Source organism: Lepidothrix coronata, unplaced genomic scaffold (assembly GCF_001604755.1).
Source record: "Lepidothrix coronata isolate B3197 unplaced genomic scaffold, Lepidothrix_coronata-1.0 Scaffold22, whole genome shotgun sequence".
Lineage (NCBI taxonomy): Eukaryota > Metazoa > Chordata > Aves > Passeriformes > Pipridae > Lepidothrix > Lepidothrix coronata.
The window spans coordinates 3,083,688-3,103,425 of record NW_016690202.1 but is presented as its reverse complement, the minus strand read 5'-3'; the positions used below and the strand labels follow the sequence as shown (position 1 = coordinate 3,103,425).

General features: G+C 38.2%; 1 protein-coding gene across 3 annotated transcripts; it reads left to right on the top strand.

Moving 5' to 3' along the window:
• Window positions 1-1,341: 1,341 nt before the first annotated feature.
• Window positions 1,342-19,738, top strand: HMGCR (3-hydroxy-3-methylglutaryl-CoA reductase). Of its 3 annotated transcripts, none has more exons than XM_017808142.1 (20): window positions 1,342-1,431; window positions 4,419-4,614; window positions 5,005-5,116; window positions 5,667-5,754; window positions 5,849-5,933; window positions 7,436-7,541; window positions 8,890-8,996; window positions 9,388-9,504; window positions 10,008-10,159; window positions 11,048-11,292; window positions 11,434-11,603; window positions 12,063-12,257; window positions 13,300-13,458; window positions 13,592-13,749; window positions 14,880-14,985; window positions 15,927-16,097; window positions 16,917-17,057; window positions 17,165-17,323; window positions 17,592-17,746; window positions 17,895-19,738. In XM_017808142.1, exons 2-20 carry the CDS (start codon window positions 4,450-4,452, stop codon window positions 17,947-17,949), a joined length of 2,646 nt encoding a protein of 881 aa, XP_017663631.1. In that variant the 5' UTR covers window positions 1,342-1,431; window positions 4,419-4,449; the 3' UTR covers window positions 17,950-19,738. The 3 variants fall into 3 exon arrangements, with proteins under 3 accessions (XP_017663631.1, XP_017663632.1, XP_017663633.1); XM_017808143.1 differs by having other exon boundaries at window positions 1,429-1,464; XM_017808144.1 differs by lacking the exon at window positions 1,342-1,431 and adding an exon at window positions 1,722-1,796.

Here is a 19,738-nt window from a genome sequence, read left to right as displayed (position 1 = left end):
TTTTTAGTACTCTCCAAATAGTGTTCATGGAAAATGTGGAAAACAGAGCTAAGATACCAAAGGTCATCTTAAATTATATATAATTTGCACATAATTTTTGAATCTTTATACAAATTGTTATTATGCTTTGGCTTAGTCATATCCGTATGTAATTACAGCAATTGCTGTGCATGTTATCAAGTGAGTCTAGAAATCTCACTGATAATACAATTTTCAGCTAACAAAGGTGAGATACTGAAGAAAACATGTTAAGAAAGAAGCTGTCAGGAAAGATGGATACACAGTAGTATTATTAAGATATTTAAGAATTCCACTGAAGATGAGAACAAAAAGGCCATCTACATGTTAAAAGACTGAGCTGGCATGAATGATTTCGTCACTGATAACTACTCTGGGTGGAGTTCTTAGGAAACCTTTTCAAAAAGCTTTGTTTTTTTAGGATCAAGTTGATGCTTCACAGCACAGCACCATGTGGAGCTAGTAGATATATTTCCAAATGAGATGCCACGTGTAAGAAGCAGCTTCGGGAAAGCCAGAGTGTGGATCATCTGCTTCAAAACCTCTTGGTTTGTATTTGAACGTGTTAGCCGGCAAGCTCAGGCCCAGAAACACATAACGGCAGCGCCAGCCTGGAGTGCTGTCTTGCAGCGATCATAGTGTCACACCCGACTCGGTGCCCAAAAAGAATCACAGAATTGTTAGGGCTGTAAGGGACCTCTGGAGACGATCTAGTCCAACCCCCCTGCCAAGGCAGGGTCACGTAGAGCAGGTTACATAAGCATGCATCCAGGTGGGTCTTTGAGAGCCTCCCAATACTTCATGAACCAAAAAAATGCACTTCCTCTCTGGCCAAAGGACACAAATACAAATATATTGCCTTTTTTTTTTTCTTTCTCCCCGAACGTCAGGGGCACCGCGGCTTCCCACAGGCAGGAGCTGGGCATTTCTGCGCGGACTCTTAGTGCCTCGGGCCAGCGCGGTGCCCCGGGCGGTACCAGCGGCGCGGGGGTGTTCGGGCAGCACCGCTGTCCCAGAGCACGGCGAGGCACGGCACGGGCCCGAGAGCGCCGGCACCGCTCCACTGGCCATGCAAATGAGCCGCTACGGCCGTCCAATTAGAGGACGCGGAGTGGGGAGCGCGGCGGCCCATTGGTGGGCGGCCCATGGCGCGATGGCGTGTTCGCCGCTCCTGATGGCGCGTGGGGCCGCGCGCCGCTGGCCGGGCCGTTGCCGCGGCGACGCGGCGGGTGACGCGAGGCGGGCGGGGCGGGACGCGCGCTCGCGATTGGCCGCGCGATCGGGCGATGGCGGAGCCGGCGTGTCCTTGCGCGGCGGGGCGGGGCGGCAGGGCCGGGAGGGGACAGCGGGTGGGACGCAGTGAGCTGCCACTGCGGCTGGGGCGCGGCGGTGAGCGGGGACCGCGGCGCAGCGGTGAGCGGGGACCGGCGGGGCCGCGAGCGCGGGGTAGGCACACGGGCGCGCCGTGCCGGCAGGCGGGCGGGCTGGCTGTGGTTGCAGGCCGAGAGCGGCCGGGTGGCGGCGGCTCGGGGCAGGGAGGGCAGCGTCGCCATCTCCGCCCGTCGGGAGCGGCGGCCGCCCCGCCTCGGCGCCGCCCTGGGCGCTGTGCAGGGGTCCCGGGGCTGCCTTGGCGCCCGCGGGCTGCAGAGCTGAGCCCCCCCAATTCTCACCCGGTAGCTGCAGCTCTGGGCTTCTGAGGGGCTGCTTTCCCCCACTGTGAACGCCGAAAGCGGTCCCGGGCAGCGCTGCAGGGTCTGTGCCCGGTCTCTGCGGTTCAGGTGAGCTCCGCACAAATTCTCGTTCGGCTGCTTTTGCCGCTGGATTCCTGTAGCTGTTGCTGAGTCAGCCCGCAACAGATGGGAAATTTGTGCTGATCTCATTGATGGTGTTGCAGAGGACTACTCTGAGCTTAGGGCTGGGTGGCAAACCTTGGGTATTTAACAGACTAGTCGTACAGTTACGTGATAGGTAATTGCTCTGAAGCATTACATACGACTGATCTAGTTTGCTTTTTACACTGGTTTGGAGGAGTTGCAGCTGGGTTTTGTTTGTATTTTGTGTTCTGTTTTGATTTCCCAGGTCGAAAACAAAGGCAAGCGGGATTTATAAAGCACCCTTTTTGTACCACCGTTTTGAAACTTAGCAGAATTACTTCAGTGTTAACTTTTGGGTTTATATTTAACGTTATGTCTTCCTAATTTCAAGCTATGAGTCAGTTGAACTGTATAAATATTTCAAACAGAAATATGAGCTCATGTTGTGCATTGACTTTTTTTTTTTTACACCGCTGTAATGCAGAATCAGTGTGTATAATGATGAATATTTTCAAGAAAAGTCAACTGCATAGCAAAAACCACCGTGTGCTTCAGGCAGGTTAAACTAACATGAAAGCTTTAAAGAATCCTTTTAGGTTAGGAGTTAGTATCATTCAGTTAACCCCAAGATCAGCCAAGAGGCATCCTCTATTTCATAGCAGCAGTTAATAAAAAAACTAAGATATTATGGATAATTATTTTCATAAATTAATTTATGCACTTTTTTCCTCTAATTGATTTATGTGAAGCCATTTTACTGTTTTTGTGTAGAAATGTGACAAATAATTTCTGAAAAAAGATTTTGAAATCTTTTTAGCCCTACTAGTTTATTTATTTTTTTCATGGCCAGATAATCATTCCAACTCTCAGAATTAGTTGTATTAGCTGTACTACTAGTACAACTCTGTAAAAGTCATGTAGTAACTACTAGTTCTGATTTTCCTGAAACAGAGTGATATTCAAAAGTATTTGTATTTTCAAAAATGTTGTTTTGCCTTTCCTATTTTTTGTGTTGTTTTGAAATATTCAACACTGAGGTATTTCTCTGGTAATGTTTTTCTAATTAAAAAATACCTTCCATTCTGCTGAGGAAAAATGATACCACTTTGGTACAGCTTGGTGACAACGTAAATTTACAAACCAGAATGTAGATTATACTATAGAGGGAAAAAGAAGGGTTAACTACGTTATAAAGGAGATGTTTGCTTTTGGTTTTTAATTTTATTCTTAAAAAGCTTTCTGTCAGGAAATGAAATAATTTGTTCATAAAGAAGGCAGTCCTCTCAATCGTTTTCCGCACTTGGTTCCATGAAGCACAAATGTCTGTCCACACCTTCCCTGTGGAAGGATAAAGAGAAATAGATCAGTGCTGTTGGTGCTCATGTGATTGAGATCAGCACTGGTAGGAAACTGATTCTGGTATCTTCAGGAACACTTAATCAGATAGTTTTGGCTTGTTATTTTCTTCATTGAATGGCAGCTTCATTTTTGATGTCTGAGCAAAATAAATAATACCAGAAGCCCAATGGATGGATTGTTACTTTTAAAGCAATGCAAAGGGATTTTTTTTAATCCACTTTGAAGTGGCAGTGTGTACAGCTCTCAGTCTTCTATGGAAATCTTTACAGTGCTAAGTTGGTACATGTAAATACTGAATTATAGATTGTCTCTGTTAACCAGACTACTATTAAGCATTTTTTTAACTTTATAATGCAGTTTTGTAAGGTGTTGTTTTTGTGTAATGAGAAAAGGAAACTCCAGTTATTAATGCATTTAAGAGAGAACGTTACCACATTTTGTTTCCTCGATAAACTTATGTAAAGGTACAACACACAGCAAATAGACTAGGATGGGGTCTGAAGGATGTGAAGAATGTCCATGTTTTTAGTTCTGTGAAACACAGCAGTGAGAATTTTTGGCAAATGTTTGTTATGGAAGCAAAGGGATGATGAAATGTACCAATAACCTGGGAATTAGTTATGGGTAGAAGATAACTGTCACAGAATACTGTATGTGAGGACTTGCATGCTTGAGATGAAGAAGGAACACTTTTTTGGATGTAATTAATTTGTGTCACAGAATAATATTGAACAGAAAGTAGAGAAAATGCAACCAGAGAGATAACATTGCAATTCTTGCTGTTGAGCATTACCAGTAATGGTTAATTGGTAATTTTTATGGTTCAGCAATACTTTTGATAGGAAGAATGAGTACAAAGAAGCAACAGAATTTGGTGAGTGCTTATATAGATGGTAAAAACAAGAAGTGAAAGGTGTATCGGAATTGTGCGATACTGAGAGATGTGAGAGTAGTAAGGACTTGCCAGCAAGACCTTGAAGAAACAGGGCAGATTTGTATTAAAAACAGGTTGAGAAGGCAGGAGCAGATTGTATTATATTTTGGAATCTTAGAAATAGATGTGTTTTACATGGAAGGTTGCAAGGTGAAGATTACTTTCCTCACTCGTCTGTTACTTAAGTAGTTTTGCTTTTTTTTTCCTGGAAGATGACTTGCAGGAATGTGTAGATTTCTGTCTTTTCACTGAACGTCAGACTTGCTAACATACAAAATATTCCTTTGTTACAGGATTGCTAAGTATAGAAGAACAGTCTTGAAAATGTTGTCCAGACTATTTCGAATGCATGGCCTTTTTGTAGCCTCTCATCCATGGGAAGTCATTGTGGGAACAGTGACTCTTACCATCTGTATGATGTCTATGAAGATGTTCACTGGGAATGATAAGATCTGTGGCTGGAATTATGAGTGCCCCAAACTTGAAGAAGTAAGTATTTGAATTAATTTTATTGTACTTGGTGTTAATCAGTAGATCCAGGGTTTTCTGTAGAATAAGATGAGGGTGTGATATATTAGGAGTAAAGTATCTATGCAGAATCTTCTTTATTGCCTTATTTTTTAATTGTGGATATTAAAGTGGTATGCAAACAGTGATGCAGTACAGATGGGTTTCGTTAAACCTAACATTCATCTGCACAGTGTCTAGTGAACAAGGATTTTCATATTTTAGTTTTTTAAGACAAGACTATCAGTGATACTTATGTTATTCTGAAACTTCATTTTTAGTGCAGCTTCACAATGGAATCTTTTACTACTGAAACTCAAGAAGTTACTTCTTACTGTAAAAGCTAACTAAATTTCTTTGTGTTTCAAACAGGATGTTCTGAGCAGTGACATCATCATCCTGACAATCACACGCTGTATAGCAATCCTTTATATCTATTTCCAGTTTCAGAACCTAAGGCAGCTTGGATCAAAATACATTTTAGGTACTGTGTCTGACTTCTATATTCGCTGTATGCATTTTAATTGTTGGTGGGGTTTTTTTACATAAATTGGTAACAAATATTAACACTTTAATCCTTATGTTCAAGAAAGCATTATTTTAAATGTTTGTTACATAGCAGAAGACATGTTTTACATTTATCAAAGTGCTTTTTTTAATGAAAGGTTGTAAGATTATATAAACACTGGAAATTTAATTCCTAAAATAACTGTTGTGTGAATCACTTAAAGTTATAGAGCTGTTTAAGCCAGTTTTAATTTTGCTTGAAATAAATTGAGAAGATTTATGGCTTTTATCTCTGAGTCTTTGAATGCAGTACAAATTTGAGTTTTAAATATCTATGAAAACAACATGTGCTTCAGTTTGTATTTTGACTGCTGTTAATACACTGAGAGACAAGAATTCTCATGCATTTGTTATTATTGATCTAAAGGTGTGGTTTTTCTTTTTTTCCCTTTTTTTTCCCTCCTCCTTATCTCTCTCTCTCTCTCTCTATGTACACCAAAAATTTCCTGTTCTCTTGTTTTTTAAAGGTATCGCTGGCCTCTTTACAATCTTCTCAAGTTTTGTTTTCAGTACAGTGGTAATTCACTTCTTGGATAAAGAATTGACAGGTTTAAAGTAAGTAATGAATTGTTATTCTTGGTTTCTTGCTTGCTTTTTTTTCCTGTACAATAAACCTTGAAGTTTAACATATGCCTCTTTTTTTTTTCAGTGAAGCTTTACCATTCTTCCTGCTCCTGATTGATTTGTCAAGAGCAAGTGCATTAGCCAAATTTGCTCTCAGTTCCAACTCACAGGTCAGGGGGGTTCTTCTTGAGGGCTTTGTTTGTTGGTTGGTGTTTTACTTTGTTGGGGCTTTTTTTGTTTTGCGATGGAGATTTTAAGTTTAATTTTCTAAACTGAACATTATCCCATGGCTGGGGGTTAGAACTAGATGATCTTGAGGGTCCCTTCCAAGCCAAACCATTTTATAATTATATATGAATAATCCACGTGGAGAGACATACAGGGGAATACTGTCTTGGTGATACATAAATGTCAAAAGGCTCAGATTTTATCCAGATTCTGTGTTCTCTTGTCTTCCAGCCAGATCAGTGTTCGAGTGAGTAGTAACGCTGTTTAAATTAGTGTGCACAGTCATGTGCACTAAGTATGAGTGTGACTTTATAAAATCAGAACTTAAAACCAGCAGTGCTTACAGCTCTTCTAAGGAGGCTAATGTTCCTAGGCCAAAGTTTTCCCTAAAACAGTTACTGATATAAAAAAGTTAATTTTTAGGGCTCAGGAACAGTAGATAAAGAGACATGTAATTTTACAGTGCTTCTACTGGGAAAAAGCATATTTCTAGACCAAATATTTAGCAGATGGAGCATATGTGCAGACAGGAATAGTCATGCTCTAGTGCATTTAACACAGCACAATAGGAGGGATTGACAGGACACTTTACTTGTCATACCTAGTAATGTTTTTTTGCTAATACTCTTAAGTTCTGAAGTAAAAGTATATTTCTTGCAATTAATTTATACTTACAAAATACTGTATGTGGTCTTTGAGCATACTAATTGTGACAAAATATTGTCTATTATATTTTAATGTAGTGTATAGTATGCTGCACATTTTCTATATGTGCAATATTGTTATAGCATGTTCTATATTATTTGATGATAATTGCAAGTACAGAATTTTTTACTGATTTTCAAGAAAATATTTCACAAATATGTTTTTCCTACAGTTTTTTCCCCTTCTCACCCCAAAAACAACACCACCAGAAAAACAGCAGCAAACTCTAGAGTTTGCCATGCCTGCCTGCTGGAGGAAATCCCTTTCCCCCCAGGCAAAGTTTTAGTGGTTTTTGTGTGCTCTTTTCTATCAGCTGAGTCTAGAGAGTTAAATAATAAAATAATAAAGTAATAGTAGTTAGGGTACAGATATGCGGTTGCAAGAAATTTTGAAATGCCTTGACACAAGTGGCTTCTTTATGTCTTAAAATGTAGAAGTCTTGTTCTGAATTTAGTGTAGAGTCTCTGCCTCATCAGTATTCTAAGCTTCTATAACACTGGTGGACAAAGGTAGACAAATTAATCAAAATTAAATAACCTTCTGTGACTAAAAACTGTCAAAGTATGTTAACTTAGAAGTAGAATACATTTTCTATATGCTTTCTCATAGAAGTTCATTTTCAGTATATGTTTTGCAAGGCTTTATCACCATAATACTACTCAGTTTACTAATCACTTTATGTCATAAACTTAATTTGCTTTTTGTTTTCATGTTAATGGACAGAACTTTTTCTTTCTAGGATGAAGTAAGAGAAAATATTTCACGGGGCATGGCAATTTTAGGCCCTACATTTACACTGGATGCACTTGTGGAGTGTCTTGTAATTGGTGTTGGTACCATGTCGGGTGAGCCATATAGTCTAATAGTTCAAATATTTTCAGTTAAAAAAGACTATTTGAGAGATGTTGAGATATTGAGAGTTTTACATCATAGATGTTACCCATGAGATTGGAGTGACCTAATCTCTTTATTTACCTTCCTAGTTAGCCTATTTTACTAGTTTCTTGCTAGTATGAATAATATGTACATGTTAAACCAAAGTTTGAAATACAGATAATGGCTTTCCTTGACCATGGTGCAGTAGGAATGGACTTCAGTGCAGCTGCTTTCATAAAATTAACATCTTCCTATTGTTCCCATCACTCCTGTTAACATCTTAGTGTCTCTTCTCTGGGCTGTCCCAGCAGGTCCATGTCCTTGTCATGGTGGGGCAGCAGAGCTGGATGCAGCACTCCAGGTGGGGTCTTAGGAGACTGGAGTAGAGGGACAGAATCCCTTCCCTCAGCCTCCTGGCTGTGCTGCTTTTGATGCAGCCCAGGATATGGTTGGCATACTGGGCAGCACATGCACACTATGATCTTCATCAGTTCTGTGTGCAGTAGCAGTTGGTTTTCTGTTAAAAAGAGAATAGTTAAGTGTAGTAAGCAAAGGATTTTCACATGAAAATAACTAAATTCTTTGTAAAATAAATTGAGGTTCCATAGTTAAGACTAAAGTGGGGTTTTGCTTGCATGTTTATTTTTATATGTTGTTTTTAATGTGGCTTGGTTTGGTTTTTTTCCCACCTGTTTCACATACTTTAAAGATATCTTCCAAAGCACTTGCTCTGCAACTTTTGGATCTTTCACAGTATTGTGTGTTAATAAGTTTTTCTCTTGTTTACATCTTAGGGAAAAAACCCATTTTGATGTTGCGTATAGTTCATTTTATACTGTTAGCTCTTTCATCTTTACTAAGGCAGTTCAGTAATGCATGTGCAGCATGGCTGTCTTTTTCTGGATACCAGACTTACTGAAGAGTAGGCAGTGTATATATTGTTTCTTATTGCCTGAACACTTAATTGGCCATCTTTCAAAAAAGATTTAAATACGTAATGTTGGCTACTTGTTCTTTGCTTAGGTCAGTAAGGAGTTTCAAGCTTTTAGTGTGAAGCTTTAAAATCTTGGTGAAATTTATTGTATACATTTAGAATGACATATTAAAATAAAGTTTTCTGTCAATACATAAACATATATTGTGCTTAGAATAAGCCAGTGCACAATAACTAGGGCTTAATGTGCTTGTTTTTCATTAATCTAGACAATGCCTTCTGTAATCTGCAATGTCAGTTTAGTGATTTCTTGCTTAGTTCTGCAGCACTTCTTCAATATAGCCCATTGAATATTCAAATGTAAAAAATGTGTTTTTGTTTAGGTGTGCGGCAGCTTGAAATTATGTGCTGCTTTGGCTGTATGTCTGTTCTTGCCAACTACTTTGTCTTCATGACCTTCTTTCCAGCTTGTGTGTCCTTGGTATTGGAGGTAAGACCAACTTCAAGACAACATCAAGCTTAGTATTCAGCCCCTGTGCTACTTATAGGCTATATATTTCATCACAGTTACATGACATGTTTGTCTTCCTTCACTGGTGAACTAGTGACAGTAACTTGGAAATCTCACTGTAAATGAGTCACAATCAATAGTAGGAGTTCTGATCTAAAGCAGAGTAAACAAATTACATTGTAAATTATTGTCTGTTCAGCATTTTTCACTATTGAAAGTCATAACATTGTTTGGACAGTAGACTGTAGTCTGACTCTTTTGTTGGTAATTTCTCAACGATCAAATAAAAACGCAGTGCTGAAGCTTATTTGTTGGTTCTTCTAATATGTACTATATATGACCCATTTTTAAATTATGTTATATTTTGCAGCTTTCAAGAGAGAGTCGTGAAGGGCGCCCTATATGGCAGCTCAGCCATTTTGCTCGTGTTCTGGAAGAAGAAGAGAATAAACCAAATCCTGTAACACAGAGGGTCAAAATGATTATGGTTTGTGGCTCTTTTGCACCTGTAGTTATGCAATCAGTGAGGTGTTCTGATGGAATGAATCAAGCTTTTGTTTCCCATAGACTAGTATTCTGCATCTCATTAGTTCAATTTACAGTGGTAGATTTTAATAACTTCTCCTGTATGTAACCCTATCATTTTCCTGCCTATGCCATTTCTGTGCCAAACACTTGGGGCTTTTTATGTGTACAGTTCCCTCCCTCTTATCCTTCCAGTATCCTCACCTTCCTCTGCTTATTTCTTGAGCAAGGGGAAGAATGTGGGTGGGACACATCCAAAGCTACTGTACAACAGTGTTACCGTAGGCCAAAAAGGGTGTTAATGAGAGGTGCAGAAAATCAGCTGTTAGCTTTAAACTTTTGAGGCATGGGGGGAAAAAAAAGCACAAAAAACCCCAAACAAAGAAAGGACAATGTTTATTCTTAGTAGGCTAGATACCAAGTTACAGTTGAAAAATTAATATTTGGTTTTTGTTTTTGATACAGTCGCTGGGTTTGGTTCTTGTTCATGCCCACAGTCGTTGGATAGCGGAACCAGCTGCTCAAAACAGTACTGTAGAAAATTCAGTGGGACTGGATGAGAATGCACCAAAGAGAATTGAACCTAATGTTTCCCTGTGGCAGTTCTACCTTTCTCGGTGGGTGACTTCACAGAGTGTGTTTCCTTGGTTGGGGTGTATCCTCTAATACTGCCAAGCTCATTGTCCTAGAGCACAAAACTTAAAAGAGTCACAGATCTGACCACTGTAGGACTTCCTGGAACTAGAGATGACATTTCAGAGGAAATGCTTCAATAACATGCCATTTGTCCAATCTCTTTGAAGTAGTCAAGAATATGATTGAGCCAGCTGTCCTGTATGCATCAAAGTGTTCTCTTTTCCACTAGCCCTGATACTTTTCAGAGTACACTAGAAAATAAATTTTTTAACTGCACTAGGGTAATTATTTATGCAGAGCTTCTGACCATTCACACTTAAGTGCAAAAAGTGCAAAAGCCATGCCACTGTGGCTTTTCCTTCAGCTCAGCTCAAGTTAGTGGCACGTGTGATTTCATGTTACTTCTGAAAACTCAGAACTCTCTGTTTTAGGTGGGATTTTTTTCCCCTCTTAGCAGTTCATCTTGCATCATAGTAGTCATTATCGGTAGAATATGAAATGAAAATGAAACTATCGGTAGAATATGAAATGAAAATGAAACTATCCTGTCATTAGGGGATAGGTGTTACATCAATTTGATGTAGCTGTTACTGCATCTTTTACAGTCATTTTCTTATTGGGACTGCTTTTTAGCCAGATTTAGGTTACTCTTTAATGACATCTGAAAATTTTTATGTTGTTAATAACATGAAGAATTATTTCTCTAGCCTAACCTAGTGTACTTAGATGTCCTGGTAGAAAATATCTTTTGACTGGGATTTCTCTAGCTGTAAATTATGGTGAAATAATTACTCTTTGTATGTCAGAATGCTGTTATAAAAAATGAATTGTATATACTGCGTGTTTACTTTCTGATCTGTCTCTTTTAGAATGGCCAGTATGGATATTGAGCAAGTAATCACTCTTGGATTAGCCCTTCTTCTTGCCGTCAAATACATTTTCTTTGAGCAAGCAGAGACTGAATCTACCCTCTCACTGAAGAATCCCATAACATCTCCTGTGATGGTCCAGAAAAAGGTCCCTGAGAATTGTTGCAGGAAGCAATCTGTACTTCTGAAAAACAATCAGAAATCTAACTCAGTGGAAGAAGCTTTCATTCCCAAAGATGGAAATGGTAGGTAATTCTTATCATTTTGAAGTCTGAACCTATTCATAAATATTAGGAATAAAGAGTGAAATCTGTTGTAACGTTGTATTTAGTACCAAAACTTAAGTATTTTGTAAACCAGAGTTCCTTTTAATTGTCTTTGTGCAGCTGAAGTCATAAAACCTGTATTAGAGTCATCAACCAAGGCTACATTTGTAGTTGGCAGTTGCAGCCCTGTGGAAACTTCTTCACTTGTTAATGAAAAAGAGGAAGAAATTGAGTTACCTAAAGAGCCACGTTCTATTGAGGAATGTGTTCGTATACTTGGAAATGCACAGGTATGGCAAAATAAATTTTTTCTCTTTTATTTAACCTCTACTGCAACGGCTGATTTAAGAATTCTTAAGAGTTCATTTTGCAGCTTTTACGTGTTCCCACTGGTTGTAGTGTCATCCTCCAGAAAATTACATTACATTAATAACTTGGGAGTGCATGGGAGCCACAACTAAAACAAAACCCTTTAGTGCGTTATTTCACCTTAAGTCAGTTGAGATAGGAGGGAGGAGGGATTGTCATTCATTGAAGCTTCCTCATGTACATGTGTAGGTGGGTGTCTGATCATAAAAGTTTTTGATCACATCCTGGCCTACTGTAAAACCTAATGTTGGCAGTTGACTCCTGTAGTTGTATTCAGATAATATCAAAGGAAAGTTGTTACCCTTTTTTGTTTGGAAACATTAAAAAGGATTTTCACCAAGAGAATCTGTATTTTCTCTCTCCTTTTTTTATATGTCCAGGAAGGAGCAAAATTTCTAACCGATGCTGAGGTTATCAGCTTAGTTAATGCTAAGCATATTCCTGCATACAAACTGGAAACCCTGATGGAAACTCAGGAGCGAGGTGTGTCCATTCGCAGACAGATGTTATCCAAGAAACTCCCTGAACCTTCATCTTTGCAATATCTTCCTTATAGGAATTATAATTATTCTTTGGTAAGTAAAAGGTAGACAAGCAAAACTCATTGTAAAACGATTTTCCAAACACATAAACAAGTCCAGAGGAAAACCACTAAGTTGATCAGCGAGCTGGAACACCTCTTCTGAGAGGACAGGCTGAGAGAGTTGGGGTTGTTGATCCTGGAAAAGAGAAGGCTTTAGGATGACCTTATAACGCCTTCCAGTATGAAGGGGGCCTACCTACGAGAGAGCTGGAGAGGGACTTTTCACAAGGGCATGTAGTGACAGGACAAGGGACCTTAAGCTGAAGGAGGGTATAGGGTGTTAGAAAGAAATTCTTTATTGTGAGGGTGCTGGACACTGGACTAGGTTGCCCAGAGAGGTTGTGGACTCCCCATCCCTGGAGGTGTTCAAGACCAGGTTGGGTGGGGCTCTGAGTAACCTGGTCTAGTGGAAGGTGTCCCAGGAGGGGTTAGAGCTGGATGGTCTTTGTGGTCCCTTCCAATTCAAACTGTAGTCTATGATCCTGTGAAATAAACACACAGTGATGCACGTGAATTAACAATGAGCTTGGTCAAAACTGATGTAGGAGGAAAAATAAAAGGCAAACATAAACTTCCTTTTATTGCTCTTGATGTTTCTAAACACCACCTAGGGAGGTGGGCGAGTTTTGCAGGTTATCCAAAAAATATTTCCTATCAAAGTATGCAGCTGCTTTATTTCAGAAATGCAGAATTCTACTAATACTGAGCTACAGTTCAGCTGAATAATACTACTTTGAGCTCAAGTTAAAACTGAAGATTATTTAAAATTAATTTAACAATACAAGGGTTTTTTTAATAACATTTAAGACTCTATAAAATTCAGTACATCTGCCTACACTTGAATAGTATTAGCTGTTGACAGCTGTAGCTGTTAACTTCTTGAGGTGGGAATTAGTTGCTTTATGGGTAGGTTTGTGGTTTTTTTACTAAGATATGTTGTTGTAGTCAGGTACATATGTCAGGTATAGTATGTGGCATGCTGTACTGTACCACTGCAGTGTAACATTAATGATTGTTTTGTATGGTTTTTTAAGGTTATGGGAGCTTGCTGTGAAAACGTGATTGGATATATGCCTATTCCTGTAGGTGTAGCAGGACCACTGTTTCTGGATAACAAAGAGTTTCAGGTGCCAATGGCAACAACAGAAGGATGTCTTGTAGCAAGCACAAACAGAGGATGTAGAGCAATATGTGTAAGTATTGTTTGACTAGAAAAACTTACTATGTTATAAAATGTACTTGGGGTTATATAACGCATGTTTTTGACTTCCTAAACCCCAAAATTTCAGTAATCTTACTGTGTTTCCCTTCTGCTTTGGTTTTTAGCTTGGTGGAGGAGCAAGTAGCCGCATTCTTGCAGATGGGATGACTCGAGGACCTGTTGTAAGGCTGCCCACTGCCTGTGAGGCTGCAGAGGTGAAGGTTTGGCTTGAGAGCCCTGAAGGCTTTAAAATAATGAAGGAAGCTTTTGACAGCACAAGTAGGTTAGTACAATGGCTATTCCAGCTTCATTGCCCAACATAAGACTTCTGTGAATGGTAGAAAACTCCTAATTGTTTTTTTTTTGAGTTCTGCAATACAGGAAATTACATCTTCATTTTTACTATCCTGTGTAGTATGTATCTAAGAGAACAAAAGTCACTCTGCCTACATACCGAAGTTGCAATCAATAAACATCATTCAGTGATAATGGTGAACACCTATATTTCAGAAAAAAATGCATTCACACTGTGTAACACTTAGTAGAATATTAATTTGTCTAATCATTAAAAAAAACTTTGCATAAGCTTGTTTTGATATTTACTAGTTACTATGCAAAAAAACCCTCAAAGTTTGGTATTTAGCCTTTCAGATGATACTACTAATATTGATAACTAATCTGTGAGGTTCCAGAGAATACAAGATAAACTAATGCTAGAAATGAAATGCTAAAAAATGTAAACCAATACTAAGTCTATTTTAAGCCCTGGAGTTTTTTCTAAGGCTTATGATTACCTGCTTGCTTTAGGAAGATTCAGAGAGAGATTTCCTCACCTGTTTTGTTTCTTGAAAGTGTCAGGCAAGTATATGACAGGCCTGACACTGTATTTCGGCCAGAACGAACTCATGCTGCTTTTTAAATGCAGTATTTCCTGGGTTTTGTGTGACTTTTAGGGCTTACTCTGTTGAAGATAAGTATGCCTTTTGCCTTGCAGTAAAACTGACAGCAGAATTTCTGAAGGCCTCGTTGTTAGTTTATAACTGGTAGACAGATGTTTTAAGGAGTACAAATGAATTGGATTGGTTAACACCTCAGATTACTTCATTTCATGAAGTCCAGTGGTAGAAAACATAAAAAGGCAGTGAACACTTTTACAGTGAATGTTTTTATAGTATTTACCTGAGAAAACACCATCACTGGAGGTGTTAAAGAAACAACTGGATGTGGCACTTGGTTCTGTGGGTTGAGTTAACAAGGTAGTGCTCTGTCAGAGGCTGGACTTGTTGACCTTAAAGGTCTTTTCCAACATCAGTAATTGAGTGATTCTGTATTGCGATGATTTACTGTCATTTTTCCACTTAAAACTTATCTTTTTCCTTGAGGATTATAGGTAATAGTTAAATTTTCTTACAGGTTTGCCCGCCTGCAAAAACTTCTCATCAGTTTGGCTGGTCGTAACCTTTATATCCGTTTTCAGTCTGGAACAGGGGATGCAATGGGAATGAATATGATTTCAAAAGTAAGGACCAATTCTCTTAAGTATTTTTGATAAATGTGTATTTCTTTTAAAAGTAAAGATAACCTATTAATCTGTGACTGACTTCTGAAAGACAGACAAGATGTAATGCTGTTTGCAGTGCTATGAAATAATGCCAGTGTTTGTCAAGTGTAAACAAGAATAGGATGAAAATGATGAAAGAAAAAAGTAACTTTGTGTTCTAATTTTTTTTTTCAATTATGTAAAGGAAGTATTTTTGATATAGGGAAGTTAAGCTGGTTGCTCTGTTGCTTTGAGCCAAAAATTTTATCTAGCAGTAATTAATCTGTTACTGTGTTTATCACTTCCTTCTAAGTACAGGATTAGGAGTGTGGTGAATAGTGGCAGAGGGATGTTCTCTAGTTTTGTTTGGTTGGGGTTTTTTTTTATGCAAACGTGGAAAAACGTGGTCCATGGATTGTTTGGATGCCTTGAGCTATTTGAAATTAATAGTCTTAGACTTACATTTTATATGGAATAGGCAATCATAGTCATTACATAAGTGGATCTGGTCGAAAACAAGTCCTAATGTAACAGATTTCCTACTGATTACCCGTAGGGAAGCTCTTTCCACTATCCACAGTTAATTAATTTAATGCCTGTAGTGTTTCACTGGGTTCATGTTGTATCTTCAGTATGGTACCATATGCCAATGCACCTAGAATATATCCAGGGAGTCCATATGTATTGGGAAGAACCAGTTATTCCCCATATAATTCCCAAAGTGGTTAGAAAAAAGTCAAAATAATTTGGATTTTTTTCTCTCCCATTTCATGTTTCTTTGTGAAATTATATTCTTTTTTTCAACTGTAACTGATTATCTGATTAGACTTAATCTAATCTTACTGTTCCACTGTTCCTGGGTAGCTTATTTTGCAACCATAATGATAAACCTAGCTTACTACCTGTTTTGCTCCTAACAGGGTACTGAAAAAGCACTGGCAAGGCTGAATGAAGAATTTCCTGACCTTCAGGTTATAGCTATTAGTGGTAACTATTGTACAGACAAAAAACCGGCTGCTATAAACTGGATAGAAGGAAGAGGGAAGTCTGTTGTCTGTGAAGCAGTCATTCCAGCCAAGGTTGTTAGAGAAGTAAGTGTCTGCTCTCTCATTTATAAAAATACATACATTTTGCAAAACTGCAAAACTTTTGTAATGGGCCTGGATAGTTTCAGGTAAATTCGGGAGGTTTTTCCTCAACCCCCAGACCTGTACATCATTACATTTACTGACATTGAACTCCAGTATGTAAGTGTTATTTTTTTTTTTCCTCAGTGTTGCAGACTTAGTGCAGATCTGTGTGACCACTTCCTATTCCTGTTATGCAGGAACATCTTAAATTTTGCTCACAACACTCTCTCTTTTGACCGTCTTTGGTCATTTTTATATTAAATTCAGTGTAAATCTCTTACTTGAAGGTTTCAGAATACAATCAGTATAGTGTAAATTTGCCACTTAATTTTATATTACTGTGGATAATGTTTATTTGCCCATGTATCACAATGTTTTCTGTTGAAACTCTTGAGTTTGGCTCCATAGTCTTACACAAAGCAAAATTGGGAAGAGTTGAGAGTCTGGAGCAATTTGACAGGAATGTTGCTATTGTGTCATGGTGAATTAATGGGATATTTCTGCCAAGTTCATTTTGTTCATTTTATTCTGAATATAAATGAGAATCTGAAATAGAGTAGATAGCTATGAGCTTTTCTCAAAGGCCTATGCAAGTCCAAACCCTTAGCACTGACTTTTCCATTGTTACTGGAACATCCTGCATTTAAAAGTTAGGATAATGATTGAGTCAGATTCCATATAGAAGCAAACAAGGGGTGAGGGCTTATTAACCATAAATAGAGTATTTCTACTCCTGCTTAAGGAATGGGGTAGTCAAAATGTATCTATCTCTTTGTCTAGGTATTGAAAACAACTACAGAAGCTCTAGTTGAAGTCAATATAAACAAAAATCTGGTGGGGTCTGCGATGGCTGGAAGCATAGGTGGCTACAATGCACATGCAGCAAACATTGTGACAGCCATCTACATTGCCTGTGGTCAGGTAGGTTTGTTTTACGCCAACTCAGATTTTCCTTCGTTCAGTAATTCTCAATCAAACACTTACTTGAGCATCTCGAATTTGTTTTGTTTCTCCTTCCTGATCCAAAGGATGCTGCACAGAATGTGGGCAGCTCTAACTGCATCACTCTGATGGAGCGCACTGGTTCCACCAACGAAGACCTGTACATCAGCTGCACGATGCCTTCCATAGAAATAGGGACTGTTGGCGGAGGCACCAACTTGCTCCCACAGCAGGCCTGTTTGCAGGTAAAATTCAGAAAGCTCAAATCAACATAGCTTCTTCAATTAAAGCTCACTTTCATGTGATGTCCAAGTAATGTTGTGGGAATGGGGCCCCTTGAAACTTGCTGTATTTTCCATGAAAATTTCAGAGTTGTCCAATGAATTGTTTTCATATAGCCAGTTCTAAGGTTAGACATTTATAACATCAGAGGGACTTAAAGCTAGTAATTTGGAAGTTCATACTAAATTTAGTATAAATTGACAGCATAATATTGCCTGCATTTCTCTGCAGATGTTAGGGGTTCAAGGTGCCAGCCAAGATAACCCTGGTGAAAATGCCCGTCAGCTTGCTAAAATTGTCTGTGCTACAGTGATGGCAGGGGAATTATCACTAATGGCAGCTCTGGCAGCTGGGCATCTAGTCAAAAGCCACATGATCCACAACAGGTAAAAAATGGAAAAATTCTTGAATTTTGTGCTGTTTTTCCCTTCTCATAAGTACATGAGATTCAGTGATGATTACATGAATAACTGCAACACATAAGAGCAGTGTAACATTTTAACTATCTAATTAGTTATCTTACTGTTTTATTAGGTCAAAAATAAATCTACAGGATCTTAAAGGAACCTGCACTAAGAAGGCAGCTTGAATACTTTAAAATGGCTTTGAAATGAAGAATTTTTCTAGTAACTGACAAGGAGCACAGGGGAAAAAAAAACCAAAATCTGTGAAGTTTAGAATGAAGATTGCCTTCAACTCAATAATGTCTGTGTAAGATAAACTAAGAGATCAACAGACTTACGTGAGACTGTTTACACCTTTGACCTTCTTCAGTGGCTAGTGGTGACTTCATGACTGAAATTCTGTCAGATGTCTTGAACATGGCTTTGGAATTCTTAATCTTACACATCATTTTTTAAAGGGTCACTCTTAGGTTTTTACAGGTTGAGATTATTTTGCTTACCAAGGTCCTGGTACTTACTAAGCTGAAAAGTGATGTTATGTACTTTGGGTGTTTAAAACAACAAAACAAAAAAAGTTGGTGTAAACTTGGCTTTAATGCACAGGCCCTTGCCATTTTATTTTCTGGTTAGACAAGCATGTTTTTTTAAGTGATGGCAAGCCTCATCACTTTCTATGAACTCCTAGTTTTAGTTTTGTTCACATGTAAAACAGGTCTTAGGCTGTCAGTTTAATTGAATGATACTAGTTTTATAGAAATCTGTCTATATATATAGTACTTAATTTGCTGCTGCTTCAGCTAAGCAGTGTTCAATATTTTAACTCCACAATTTAGATTATTCCTTTATGTAAAACTTGTGATCTGTAAGTTCTGAACCATTAGATATAATTTGTACTGAAGTAGGAAGAAACAGTGTCTTCAACTGTTTTGTTGCTTTGTTCAGGTAGAAAAATGAAACTGGTAACTCAAAACCAGTTACCTGTCAGACAAGACAGGCACTTAAGTAAATGCTGTTTCTCAAACTTTGATAGGAGTGCATTCAAACGCGTCAAAACCAGATGTTTACACTTAGTTTAGAAGAAGTCTCTTTAGGAATATACAAACACATTGTGTACCTTATGTTGGGGATTTTTTTTATACAGTGTCACTTATTCTGCAGGAATAGGTGTGTATCCACTGTTTAAGCTAAAGTAAAATGAAGCCAGAAAATCACACTGTTCTTAAAAAAAAAAAAGTAGGTTTTTTTCTTATTATTATGTTTCAATTCCCTTTTAAACTTTCTTTTGAAGGGGGGAGTATTTATTTTAAGAAGAAACCTTACCCTTTTTTCAATGAAAATTACTAATTAAGGAAATTCAGTGAAATGACATGTTAATGTAACAAGCAGTTTTTTTAATAAAATACTGTACTTGGACCAGTGAAGCAGTCTCAGGTGTTCTTACTGTAATAAAGAAAACCCGGGTTTATTCTGGTTTGATTCATCTTTGGGAATATTCCTAAATGCATTGCTCTACCTAGTTAATCACAGAAGAAAAATTATTGATATGCTTGATTTTTTTTTTTTTTAATTTTTTGTTTGTTTATTTGCGCTTTTTTTTTTAAGTTTTTGTGGAGTGAATCAGTGGACTGGACTGGGTTTCCTGCAGCATCATTCCTAAAGGGGTGACTAGCAGAGGTGCTCTTCTAATGTGCAAATTTGATGTAAATCATGGGTTGCTTTGTCAAATCAACACATTAATATCCATTGTAATGAGCTCATAATAGCTGATGTGCAGGCATGAAGCCATACTACATGCTAGATATGTTATGATGGCATGTAAATATTAAATACCATGAATGTTTATCTTCTTGCATTTTGTTGCTAATAGCTACTATTTTTATTTAAGAAAAGCTGGAAATATTTTGGTTTTTTGTTCATTCAGTGATCTTATTTAAAGTAACACTGTTCTGGCAATAAATGATGGTTCAGTGTTCA